General features: G+C 42.2%; 1 protein-coding gene across 1 annotated transcript in view; it reads right to left on the bottom strand.

Annotated features, from left to right (window-relative positions):
• RFT1 (RFT1 glycolipid translocator homolog) overlaps positions 1-12,726 on the bottom strand; it is a 39,005-nt gene extending 26,279 nt beyond the window's left edge. The window contains exons 1-7 of the mRNA XM_088456875.1: positions 12,499-12,726; positions 9,947-10,032; positions 9,299-9,415; positions 8,421-8,610; positions 4,306-4,407; positions 1,752-1,886; positions 625-703 (exon numbers count right to left, since the gene is read on the bottom strand). Of these exons, the coding sequence (XP_088313001.1) occupies positions 625-703; positions 1,752-1,886; positions 4,306-4,407; positions 8,421-8,610; positions 9,299-9,415; positions 9,947-10,032; positions 12,499-12,564 (775 nt within the window). The 5' untranslated portion in view covers positions 12,565-12,726. The remainder of the gene's footprint in view (positions 1-624; positions 704-1,751; positions 1,887-4,305; positions 4,408-8,420; positions 8,611-9,298; positions 9,416-9,946; positions 10,033-12,498) is intronic.
• Positions 12,727-12,937: the final 211 nt, after the last annotated feature.

Here is a 12,937-nt window from a genome sequence, read left to right as displayed (position 1 = left end):
AGGCAGTTCAGGTAAGGTAACTCTAATAGCCTGAGCCAGCAGCATGATAGGATAACAGGATATCCAAGCTGGAGAGCGCAGAGATCAGCGCCCTACACCATGATGGCCAGGCTTGGAATTTAAAGCTAAAGTTTCACTAAGTGCCAGCTCCAGCCCCAACCTACAATACCCATGGTCCAGTGTTCCCCAGCCTTGTTGCAAGAGAAAACCATATTTACATAAATTTCCAAAAGAATATTAAGTCTTAGAGGCTGGTGCTGAGTCACACATAATACAGATGCATACATCAACTTTCCACCCATAATCTCAGTCATACGCATCTATGCAATGGCGCTGCTTCCAATCTCCAGCTGCCATTACTAGTAACGGCACTTACACTTACCTGATGCTTGGTGCAGAAGATATCGCCGCCCAGTTACCACCCAGTAACGACCAGTCATCAGTGACGCTTATAACTGCTCTAAGTGGCGTATTTCGGTTGTGACACGTGCAATCTGCTGAAATTTGCGATACGCGGCCACATTCAGACTTTCATGTGACTCAGAATCAGTGTATATTGCTTCACAGCTACCGAGATGGCAAAGGGCAGGGTTGTGGTTATTCTTATATTCGGTACACACTCACCTTCTGTAAGGATCTGCTTCAGGAATGACTGCTTGAAGAAGCTCCATGCTAGCCAGGCCTGTTTCCAATCCAGGAAGTCCTATTGAATAGATACGGCAGGCCAAATCAGACGCAAGACTGGCCAATGGGTGCACAAATATGCCAGTAAACACTTTCCAGAAAGCTTTTTTATTGGGCACTAAATCTTGAAATTAATCTCTTCTTATAAAAACCAATACTTCCTGGCCCTAGAATTTCTGGCATGCACAAAAATCATAGAAGTATTATATTAATTATAATTAATGATGATGTTACAGAAAGCCAAAAAAGTTTATCAAAGCTGGTTGTGCCTTTCTCCGAAACTGCTACACAAACAGCCTAATTATTTCTTATTCTCCATTTGAAGATATTAAATGAGTGATCTTACATTTTAACAAGCACCTGCAAAGCAACTATGCTGTAATTCAGTGGCTCCCAAACTTTGAATCACGGCACCCTAGAGTACCAGCAATTTCTTTGCACACCCCCCCTAGGCCAAATGTTTCTTATTGAGCCATTCAGCAAACAATAACATTATGTAAATTGTGCTCATCTGTCATCCTTAGGTTCACTTACTGTATGTGGTGGTAGACAGGGTTGTGCTTTTGTTTGTCCATGTATCTTATGATTGGCGGCCACCAGAACTGGTTTTGCCCATCATACTTACCATAAAACAGTTGATTTGGTAATGGACACCACACCTGGCACACCAGCAACTTCCCTGCGGCACCCAGTTTGGGAACCATTGCGGTAATTGATTAATGCAGCATAGTCTATGGAAGTGTTTCCCAAACTGTGATCTATGGCACCCTGGGGTCCCTTGGGACACTTGTAGGGGTGCCTCAGGTTGATGGTGCAGCACCAAATCAAATTATTTCTGGTCAATGTAATGTAAACATGTGGACAAACAGAAGTAAAATCCAGTCTACCACCACATAACCGAGCCTAAGGATGACAGATCAGCACAATTTACTTCATATTACTACTTTACATTTTTTTCTGAATTTCTCAGTAACAAACTTTTGACTTAGGGGTGCCGTGAAAACAATGCTGATACTCTAGGTTGATTCAAAAAAGTTTGGGAACCACTGGTCTATGGATTTGGGTACCTGAGATGCAGAGTATCGGGGCAAAAATTCCAACATACTGCGGACAGGGAAAGATTTCTTCTTTGCTTCCTTGGAGCCCAGGAACGTCGCAAAGTAAAGTATGTAACACAAGGCCAGCAGGCTGGTGTACAGGATCTGCATCACACAAAGTCCGTTAGTAAGAAGGCAAGTGCAACATTAAAAAATGCATAATAGTGGTCCACCATAACAAAATGGACAATGTCTAATAAGTATGAAATAATCTCAATGAATTTTAGGATTCTACAGGGTAGCTATACACTAAATAATAGTGTATACACATGTACAAAAAATCATGTAAACTGTAACCTTGCTTTTGAAGAGTAGAGATATCACTTGGGTCACTGGACTCATTGTGAACGTTCTGTATGTACAACTGTCATCACTGGGATAAACAGGACCCCTCATTATAAATACGCCTATGGATGTTTTTTTTTAACTGTGTAAAGTCTGTATGTTATGTCCCTGCCTATGAGGGTTTCCTCTGAGTACTTTGGTTTCCTTCCATAATACAAAAACATACCAGTAAATTTATTGGCTTCCGTCAAAAATTAACCCCAGTGTGTATGATTGGCCATGTGTGAGGAAATATAGTTGTATACTCCACTGGGACTGATGTAAGTGACTAACTATTCTCTTAGATTAATATACACTACCGTTCAAAAGTTTGGGGTCACTTAGAAATTACCTTATTTTTGAAAGAAAAGCACTGTTTTTTTTCAATGAAGATAACATTAAATTAATCAGAAATACACTCTATACATTGTTAATGTGGTAAACGACTAGCTGCAAACGTCTATTTTTTAAAGGAATATCTACATAGGTGTATAGAGGCCCATTTACAGCAACCTTCACTCCAGTGTTCTAATGGTAGATTGTGTTTGCTAAGAGTGTTAGAAGACTAATGGATGATTAGAAACCCTTGAAAACCCTTGTGCAATTATGTTAGCAGAGCTGAAAATGGGTTTGCACGTTAGAGAAGATATAAAACTGGCCTTTTATAGCTTCTCTAACGAGAAATACATTTGTGGGTTCGATTATACTCTCCAAATGGCCAGAAAAAGAGAACTTTCATGTGAAACTCGACAGTCTATGCTTGTTCTTAGAAACGAAGGCTATTCCATGCGAGAACTTGCCAAGAAGCTGAACATTTCCTACAACGGTGTGTACTACTCCCTTCAGAGAACAGCACAAAACAGGCTCATACCAGAGTAGAAAGAGAAGTGGGATGCCCTGGTGCACAACTTTGCAAGAAGACAAGTACATTAGAGTCTCTAGTTTGAGAAATAGACGCCTCACAAGTCCTCAACTGGCAGCTTCATTAATTGGTACCCACAAAACGCCTACACTGAAGAGGCGACTCCGGGAAGCTGGCCTTCTAGGCAGAGTGTTAAAGAAAAAGCCATATCTGAGACTGGCCAATAAAAGGAAAGATTAATATGGGCAAAAGAACACAGACATTTTACAGAGGAAGATTGGAATAAAGTGTTATGGACAGACAAATCGAAGTTTGAGGTGTTTGGATCACACAGAAGAACATTTGTGAGACACAGAACAAGTGAAAAGATGCTGGAAGAGTGCCTGACGCCATCTGTCAAGCATGGTGGAGGTAATGTGATGGTCTGGGGCTGCTTTGGTGCTGGTAAAGTGGGAGATTTGTACAAGGTAAAAGGGATTTTGAATAAGGAAGGCTATCACTCCATTTTGCAACGCCATGCCATACCCTGTGGACAGCGCTTGATTGGAGCCAATTTCCTCCTCCAACAGGACAATGACCCAAAGCACACCTCCAAATTATGCAAGAACTATTTAGGGAAGAAGCAGGCAGCTGGTATTCTGTCTGTAATGGAGTGGCCAGTGCAGTCACCAGATCTAAACCCCATTGAGCTGTTGTGTGAGCAGCATGACAGTATGGTACGCAAGAAGTGCCCATCAAGCCAATCCAACTTGTGGGAGGTGCTTCAGGAAGCGTGGGGTGAAATTTCTTCAGATTACCTCAACAAATTAACAGCTAGAATGCCAAAGGTCTGCAATGCTGTAATTGCTGCAAAAGGAGCATTCTTTGATGAAAGCAAAGTTTGAAGGACAAAATTATTATTTCAAATAAAAATCATTATTTCTAACCTTGTCAATGTCTTGACTATATGTTCTATTCATTTTGCAACTCATTTGATAAATAAAAGTCAGTTTTCTTGTAAAACCCAAAATTGTCTGGGTGACCCCAAACTTTTGCACGGTATTGTATGTGTGTTATATAAATAACTTAATAATTAACAAACAATATACACATTCTGAACAGAAAATCACACTCCTCTGCAGAGCCGTATTGTGACCTAAACTTCATGAGACTGACAAATAGTTCTTGCTGTATCTTTGTTTCAGTACAAGAAGAAATCTGAGAAGCCTAAATGCCTTTTTTAGGGAAATTACATTGTCACAATGCCCTCTGTAAGATTACATAGATTGGATCAAGTAAGCCGGATTGTCTGGTCTAGAGAAAGTGTTGCTTACAAATATTACGTACTGTATGTCTTACCTGAGCCAGTGAGAAGATGAGAAGGCCCCAATGAGGAATAAGGAGGACCAGAATAACGGTGATGGAGCAACGCAGAATTATTGCAAGACTCTCAGCAATCACCTACAAACATTGCAAAGAAGATATATTAAACAAAGGAAAGATATACTCATAGGCCACACATATTGTAGATAGTAAATGGGTCTTTATTACCTATAGTGGACAGCTTTTTCTTTATTTGAAAAGTGCATAATAACTAAAAAGTGTCTTTTAAAAATACGGGTTCCGGTTTAAATGTCGACATCAATTGGACGACAGGGACAAAAGGTTGACGTGTTTAGGTCGACAGGTACAAAATGTCAACACATCAATGGAAGACTGTTTTTTTTTTTTTTTTAGGGTTAGGCACTAGGAGGGATGGTTAGGGATTAGGCACTAGGAGGCACGTTGGGTTAGGTTTAGGGTGAAGATTATGGTTACATACTGTAGCTAACTAAAAATTAGAGGTAGAATAAGGATTATATTTATAAAAGAGACTTTGTGCATTTCACATAAAATGTCCACAAAGCTGGACGTATTCCTTTCAGAACAGATTTTCTCAGTGAATGTTAAATAACAGGAAGAAAAATCCTATTTAAAAAATGAAATCAAAGCAAGAACCACCTGACCTCCTCCCTAAGACACCCCTGCTCCTTCCTTAAATCACAATTAGGGTCAGAGTCAATTAACTGCAAAGTTCCGTTGAGACTCCATGTGTCACTGCATATAAGAAACATTGTTTATATTTACTCGCATATCATTGAGGTGTCAGCAGAAATAAACCATGTTTTACTTACCATAATGGCCTTCTTTGCTCAGAAAATAGATGCACATACTGTATTTGGGATGACCCTTGTACAGGGTCAGATGGTGTACATAGGTTGGTCATAGGTGGGACTAGAGCTTTATCCAGAGGGGGGAATACTCTCTAAGTGAACCAGATGTGCATGAATAACATGGAAACTGAAAAGTCTGCAGCGATTTGGCCTGTTCATGGATTAGCCATGTAACAGCGATGAGTACCTGCCAATGGTACACCACCAGCACCTTGGATAGGGCCTTCACCAGCATACTGGCCAGAAAGTTAACAATCATGACTCCCCAACTGCACAGAGGTATTGTTATTAGGTTATTAGGGTGAAAGGGAGATTATGAGACTGGAAGTAAAGACCTTGGAGAGCAAAATTAATAACATTTCCAAAATTACAATTTCCCTTATGGCCTGAGCCATCAACCTCCAGATCAAAAAGAATCATCCTGCTTGAGCACCATTAAGAGATTATATTAAAAACCCTGACTTATGTGGTGATCCAAGACAGGGCAGGGCAGATGACAGAATCCAGCAGTATTTGTATGGTCAATAAATAATATTTTTTGCTCCAGGTATCAGGGAAAAATATGGTTTGTAGATAGCGCCACAAAAGATACTACATCAGATATTGACCAGAATTTGAGGCAGAGGACTGAGTGCCACCGCTAAAGTCACTGAAGATCTGGCAAACAGTCTAGTAGAATCCTCTGTCCTCTGTATATTGCAGTTTTCAACCCCGCAGAAGTTGGTGTGCATAATGCATGCTTAAGTAACAAAAGTGGCGTAATCGAACAAGAGGAGGAAAACAGGCTCTCTGAAAGACTAACAATTAGTTTGAAGGTAAACAAAGAAGGAGAATCATGTTGAAGAGAAGAATCATGGTCCCTCAAGACCAGGGATGGGGGAACCTCAGGCCCGAGGGCCGTATAAGGCCAGCGGAATCATTTGGTCTGGCCCTCTGAGCTTTTTTCTGCTAGCCTTATCTGGCTAGCAAGGTGCCTAGAATAGCATCCTGCTGCCAGAATCTATGCAGCAGTGCCACCTGGAGCGTCCTTAGGAAACTTCAGACTGTCACACCGCTGCCCTTACAGCTCCCCGGAGCATCCTCAGGATGCCCCAAGCATTGCTGTAATCACCGGATATTGGGCCCCACCCTCGTGTGATGTCAGACGGAGGGGACATGGCCTGCTCCGAACCCGCGACTAATGTTATATATATCAAAATGGCCCTCAGCAGAAAAAAAGGTTCCCCACCCCTGCTCTAGACAGATGTGAAATTAACTGGGAAGAAGGGTAAAAGGCTCCAAAGCACCGTGAGTCATTTGTCTGGCTCGGTCCATTAACTGATTAAAAGTCGATCTGGGTAAAAAAAAAAAGGGGATTTTGCCATCTAATAACGGAGTGTGGAGTTGACCCTAGTCCTGACAATTCTGAATGTTCAGTGTGGAAAGTACAATCATGATAAGATGTTGACAGACATGTCTAAAGTTGCATACACGTAACGATTTTGTAACCAACGATTATCTGTCAGATTTTCCCTTGATAAGTGAACGATTTTTTTGAAGTGTAATGAACGATTTTTACAACGATGAACAAAAAATGTTCCTTCTCTTAATGAAAATCGTTATGTTGGACAGTCTGAAATGAACTACAAACGGGAGCGCGCTTGAACAATTTTCGTTCATTGTTATAACTCAGAAGCTGAATGATTTTTTGAACGAATGAACGATAACGACGTCGTTATAGTTAAATCGTTCAAAAAATCGTTACGTGTGTACGCACCTTAAGGCATTATCCTCTTCATCTTCCTTAGTTTTACTTTTTTCATCACAAGTCCTCTTAAACAAGGAGCCTAATTGGCGGGAAAGTTGTGCTTGTGCTTTCAGGACTGCATGCCTTCAACATTCCTAAATAAGCTCTATAACAGACTGTGCTATGGATCTAGTACAGACAGGTAGACTGGTTTTACTCTAACAGGATAGGTAGCTGGGAAACCAGGCCAAAGGCCGCTTTGGTTTAGAAGATCCTGAATTTCTTCAGCACCGACAAGTGTTGCCTGGCACTGTAGCAGGATGCATGTAGCACAAAGGGGGTCCAACTGTTCCACAGATAATTTAATTTTGAATCTGGAAAAGACATAACTATGGACCTCCAAAGCTGGGATCCTATCGCCCTTTTGCTTGGATGTGGGTTTTTTGAGTCAGATGACAGGAAAAAGTGAAGGAAAAAAGATTTACTTATTGCATAGAGGTAATCGTTGTAGCAGACAGTAGAAAGCTTCTATAGGGCTTTCCTGCACCACCCCTGCTGTTACCTCATGGATTGCTGTGAGTACTGTGGGCCTGATTCAGGCCCGCTCGCGAGCGCTGAGCGCTCACAGTTGGGCCAGTGCGCATGCGCATGACTGACCCGGCTCCGTCGTGCGCATGCGCGAGACCCGGATAGCGACGGGCAAGCCATCGCTATGGGTCTCTCTACAAAGGGGGCGTGCTGTCGATGGTGAGTGACAGCACGCCCCCTTTGGTGGGTGTGCCGGGGGCGTGGCTGGCCAGACGGAGGCGTTCCCATGGGAACGCCTACAGTCTGGGGCCGGCCCCACTGACATCACAAGTGATGACCATCGCGACCATCCTTTTGGCCACTCGCTATAGCTGTGGGTGGTCACCCACAGCTATGCGACCGGCCAGGAGGCCGCTCTAAAATTCAGAAGGACGGCCCTGATTCAGAGTGTCCGGCTCTGAATCAGGGCCTGTGCGTGGTGATTGGGGTGAAAAGAACGAAGTTAAAATCTCTGGCACTTCTCTGGCTCGGTGAACATCAGCTATTTTAAAGCAGCAATAAAAAGGGGGTAAACTAATTAAAAAAAAAAATGTGTATAATTAAAATGGATGTGACACGTTCAACACCAGGTGCCAAATGTAATTGGAAGAGCGTTTAGAAAATGTGAGAGTTTAGCAGTAAAACGCTCACACTAATACATTGATCGAGTTATATTTTCAAAACAGGAAACACCTGGATGACAGTTTAAATCTTGAGAGTTTTTTGAGTCTGGAAAACATGCGAATTTGCCTGTTCTGTGACTTTATTACATTGGCTGAGTTTATAAATGTGACAGTTTTCTCTCACATTTTCTAAACTCTCACCCTATTACATATGGCCCCAGATCTTTTAAACCGTATTTCTTTCTCACGAACACAAATTTTGATGGTAGCGCATATGTCGGTAATCTTTAGTGTTTGTGTGTTGTAGGGATTGAAATAAAACAGTGTAATATCTCACAAACATACCTTTAGCCTGACAAAGAGATGAGCTTGTGCAAGCACCCAGAACGGTTCCGCTATAAGCTCAACCACTGCAGAAAATCCAAACGCCACAACTCCTGTGCCATAGTGTGGGATATCCTCTGGGTTTGGGACCGCGAGTATTCTCAGCCATATCCACCCTAAGACTAAGGACCAGCAGATCCCTAATGGCACCCTACAAACATTACACAACAGAAAATGTCAGGCTATAGTATACCCTTTATTGTTTTATTACTTAATTTGAGATAAGCTACAAATAGCATAAGAATGCAATGCAGACCACACTATTGTAGAGTCACGCAGGACACAGAAACTGCCATAGCTCAATACTCCCTGACAGGTCAGATGGTGCTCGGATTGTAATGCATCATAGTAAATGCAGTCAGAAGATAATAACGTCCATTCGGTGAAGACAGTACTGAATGACCTGATCTTCTACAATATGTGCAACTAACATGTGGTCAAATTGTTCCAGCACTGAACTTTAGCAGTACAAAGAAAAGCAAATTCAAATATCTTAATGAGTGTATGTACGGTTTGACATATTAAATCCATCAAGTAAGGAGAACTTCAATTATATATTGGATCAAAGTGAGTTTAGTTCAATTTTCTTTCATAGTCCTAATCTGTCGGGTGGGGCTAATATAAGATCGGTTTGTCTCCTGAAATGTTCAGGCTAGTATCACTGTATTGTATGGTAAGGCTCTCTGTACAGTAGGAAATTACATTATCATGTTCTGAACACAGGAGAATAATGTATTCGGTGCACTTGAATCACTCCTCTATACACATTCCCCTCTTCAAGAAGAGTGTGAGCTCTGGTAACTGTTGGGGGACATGAGTACAGTGTGTGCAATACTCACGCCAGCCAGGTGAGGTGTATGGTGTGTCTCCAGCTCTGCTGTGCCGAGTGGCTGAGACAGGCCCTCCGAAAGGCTTCTCGTGCGAGGAACACTACAGTGGTATAAAAGAGGGTCAGCCTGAAGAAGAAGCAGAAATGAGTATCAGTAATACATTGCTGAACACATAGGCAGCGGCTAAACGATAATAACACCATAAGCATCTTCCCAGAGTTTGTGCATGGAGTACAAGCGGCATGTATGTACAAAGAATGGATACACAACTGTTTTATCAGTATTGATTTTTTGTTTACTTCATTTGTTAACTCAGTTATAATGCATTTGTGCACACCATCAATGTAATTATTTGTTATGTATTATAATAAGGTCTTCTCACACTGGAAAATAAGCCATAATATACCGGCATTATGTATGCCTATTTCACCATCCATATGCTTTGGCCCATATTACATTTGATTAAACTATGATATTTAAGCACTTCATATTGTGTCTGGTCCAAATGTTTTACCTTCTTTCCATCCTTATTTACAATTTATTTTGTGTTAATCTTTTTTACTTTTTGGTGTTTGGATGTATTTTTCAGATGGGTATATAGGGAGGAGAGTAATGTATGTAAATTAAGCTTTCATAAAATGTACAGTATAAACTTACCGAACATTTACGATTCCAATGATTTCCTTGGAGACATATCGCAGTGTGAAGGCATTTAAAGCAAAAGTGAGAATTCTGAAGAAAACCTATAGAATAAAGAATATATACTGAATCAGGACAGAATCCAGGACTGTGCCTGCTGCACTATGACCAACTGACCAGAGACCGTCACATCTTCCAGTTTATGCTGTGTAATGATTATCTGAACAAACTATTTACAGGTAGATTTACTAACCTGCGGTTTGGTGAAATTTCCCCAATAAGAGGGAACCCAACAGCTCCTATAAATGTGACGTAATCTTTATATCGCCTTATTTTGTAGAGAAATAGGTAATAAGCAATATAATCTGATACACATTTTTGGGTTATGTTTGCATGTTATAGTCTGTTAATTTGAGGCACTATCTTTTAATATTAAAGAATAAAAGTTCTAGTTTATTGTACTACAATCTAATGAAAAAAGTGTTTCCCATAAAAGAGTGAAAGGTGCTGACAATCGGTAGCTTTGACAGACTGTCCGTTAGTAAATATACCCCAGCGAGTGCTGTTTTTACAACCTTAGGTGACAATGCATAAGAAAAGGAGGAGGAGTACATAGCTGTGTGTTTAACTAGTGGAATTTAGATGATGCAGTTTAACAAAACAACATGTTAAGTATTGCCCATCATTTTAGATGCTGCCAGTATTTTTACATAAACTGACTGCCACATTATTATGCTATACATTATATATACTGTGCTCTGCATTGTTAGAACACTGGGCCTGATTCAGAGCCGCTCGCTCTGACAGAGCGCTCGCTCTGAATCAGGGCCGGGATTTTTTATTTTTGGAGCGGCCTCTCGCATAGCTGTAGGTGACCACCCACAGCTAGCGAGCGGCCATGAAGATGGTTGCAATGGTCAAAACCATCACGACCATCGGGCATGCGACGAGACCCTTGTGGTAGGGTCTCGTTCATCGCAAGCCCCAGAGAGCTTTCGGCTCTAACAGAGCCGGAAGTTCTCCACTGACATCACTTGTGATGTCAGTGGGGCCGCCCCCAAACGGCAAGCATTCTCATGGGAATGCCTCCATTTGGGCAGCCACCCCCCCAGCCCGCCCACCAAAGGGGGTGAGCTGTCACTCAACATCGACAGCTCGCCCCCTTTGGTGCGAGAACCGGAGCAACGGAGTGCCCATCGCTAGCCGGGTCTTGCGCATGCACACGCTGTGGGCCACCATCGACCCGGTTGCGAGCGCTCAGCGCTTGCGACCGGGTCTGAATCAGGCCCACTGGTCTCCTTTCCCCATCCCACCAAACACCGGTGGATGCAAGTGCCAGAATGACATGCTGTACAAACTTTGCATCTGTGATCTGCATCACCTGCAAGGTATACAAGGACTTATTGCAGTCTCAGGATTGGGTCTGATTTTATGGTGGTGTGAGTTTTTTTTTTTTTTTTTTTTGCTGACAGATTTATTGTGGACTGTAAAATTTATTGATACCCCTGGCAAGATATTGTTAAAATGTCAACATTGAACTTGTCGGCATGTGCAGAAAGGAGACATGTTCACAATGTCGAAAATCTGCACAGACCGGCAGAGGAAGGTTTGGCACTAGGATTAGTGATATAATCACCACTGGAAGCACTTCTGGATCCGCCATACCCGGAAAGCACCGATGGAGCTGCTGTACCAGGAAAGTCACCATTAGACCACCAGGGACGTTTTGTCAACATTCTAATCACTGCGACATTCAATCAGTGACAACATGATGAAGATTGAAATAGTCAATGTCAACATGATGAATTTTGACAAAAAATACCACACCATCCATGATGTTCGCAAAGTCTCGGCTGTGCTACCAGGGGGGAGCGGGAGCCATGTTTCATTTGGCAGCATGGCATCGCTAGCGACATCCTGAGATCTTTCTGCAAGTACAAAAGATCTGAGGATGCGATGGACAATCGGTGGGAGAGCACATAGGCATCATGCATACCCACTGGACGATATGAACCATTATTCATTCCGATGCGTTGGAATCAGCCAAATCACTCAAGTTATCGTCTAGTGTGTACCCAGCTTAAGACTCCCCTTCCCTCTTTCCCTTGAGTTTTCAATAGTATTTCTATGTATCACTCTAGCTATTGCGATCCCATGTCTATCCAGAATAGTGATGATTGATGCTGATTGGCCATCCCTATATCAATTTTTTAAAGAATGTAGAAAGGAATAAGTGACCGTAGCAACCAATCAGCTTTAACCTGTCATTTTATAGAATGTACTTGATAAATACTAACTATGAGCAACTCCCCCAGTCTTTAGATGGTTTAATACATTCCCCATACGTCTAACACAAGAGTGCTTGATCCCCAATTGGTATTTTCCAGTACTGATATAAAACACATACAGTATACAAGGTAGCATTTTTAAATCAACACACATGTAAATGTTTAGCTGAACAGGGATTACTTACACAGCTGGATTTCCTCTTACATGCAGACTAAGGGAAGTGTCACATGCTGATGGCATGTGAGAGCAGACTCACACTGCTTATGTGGAGCATACTGTACCTGCAGGATCATAGTATAAGAAGCCAGCCTGGTGGTATCTGTAAGCACATCTTGCTGGGATCCCATCCTAATGACAAGCTGTCAGTCTGGAGAAAAGAAGAACCGGCAACGCAACTATTTCCCTGTTCCCCTCCTCCCCTTGCAGAGAGACTTGTATCTATTATATGAATCTGGCGTAGCCATCTTTACTATGGGCACATCCAGTACTGGATACATTCCCCGCTAAAATGCATTTCCTACCCACCCACAATTCAACTACATGGCTCTCCCTGTGTACTGTGCAGCTGCAGCGCAGCGTCTGGGGCCTTCTCCGTATCATGTGACGTCACACCACGTGACATCACATAGGTGCCGCCGTCCTCTGCCATCCGAGACCACTACTGAGCCTAAAATGCTTGGATCTGCTCTCCGTGAATGCAGCCCGGCCGGGTGATGTGAG

This window comes from Taudactylus pleione, unplaced genomic scaffold (assembly GCF_031769625.1).
Source record: "Taudactylus pleione unplaced genomic scaffold, aTauple2 ptg000726l, whole genome shotgun sequence".
NCBI lineage: Eukaryota > Metazoa > Chordata > Amphibia > Anura > Myobatrachidae > Taudactylus > Taudactylus pleione.
This window is presented reverse-complemented; position numbering and strand designations above follow the sequence as displayed.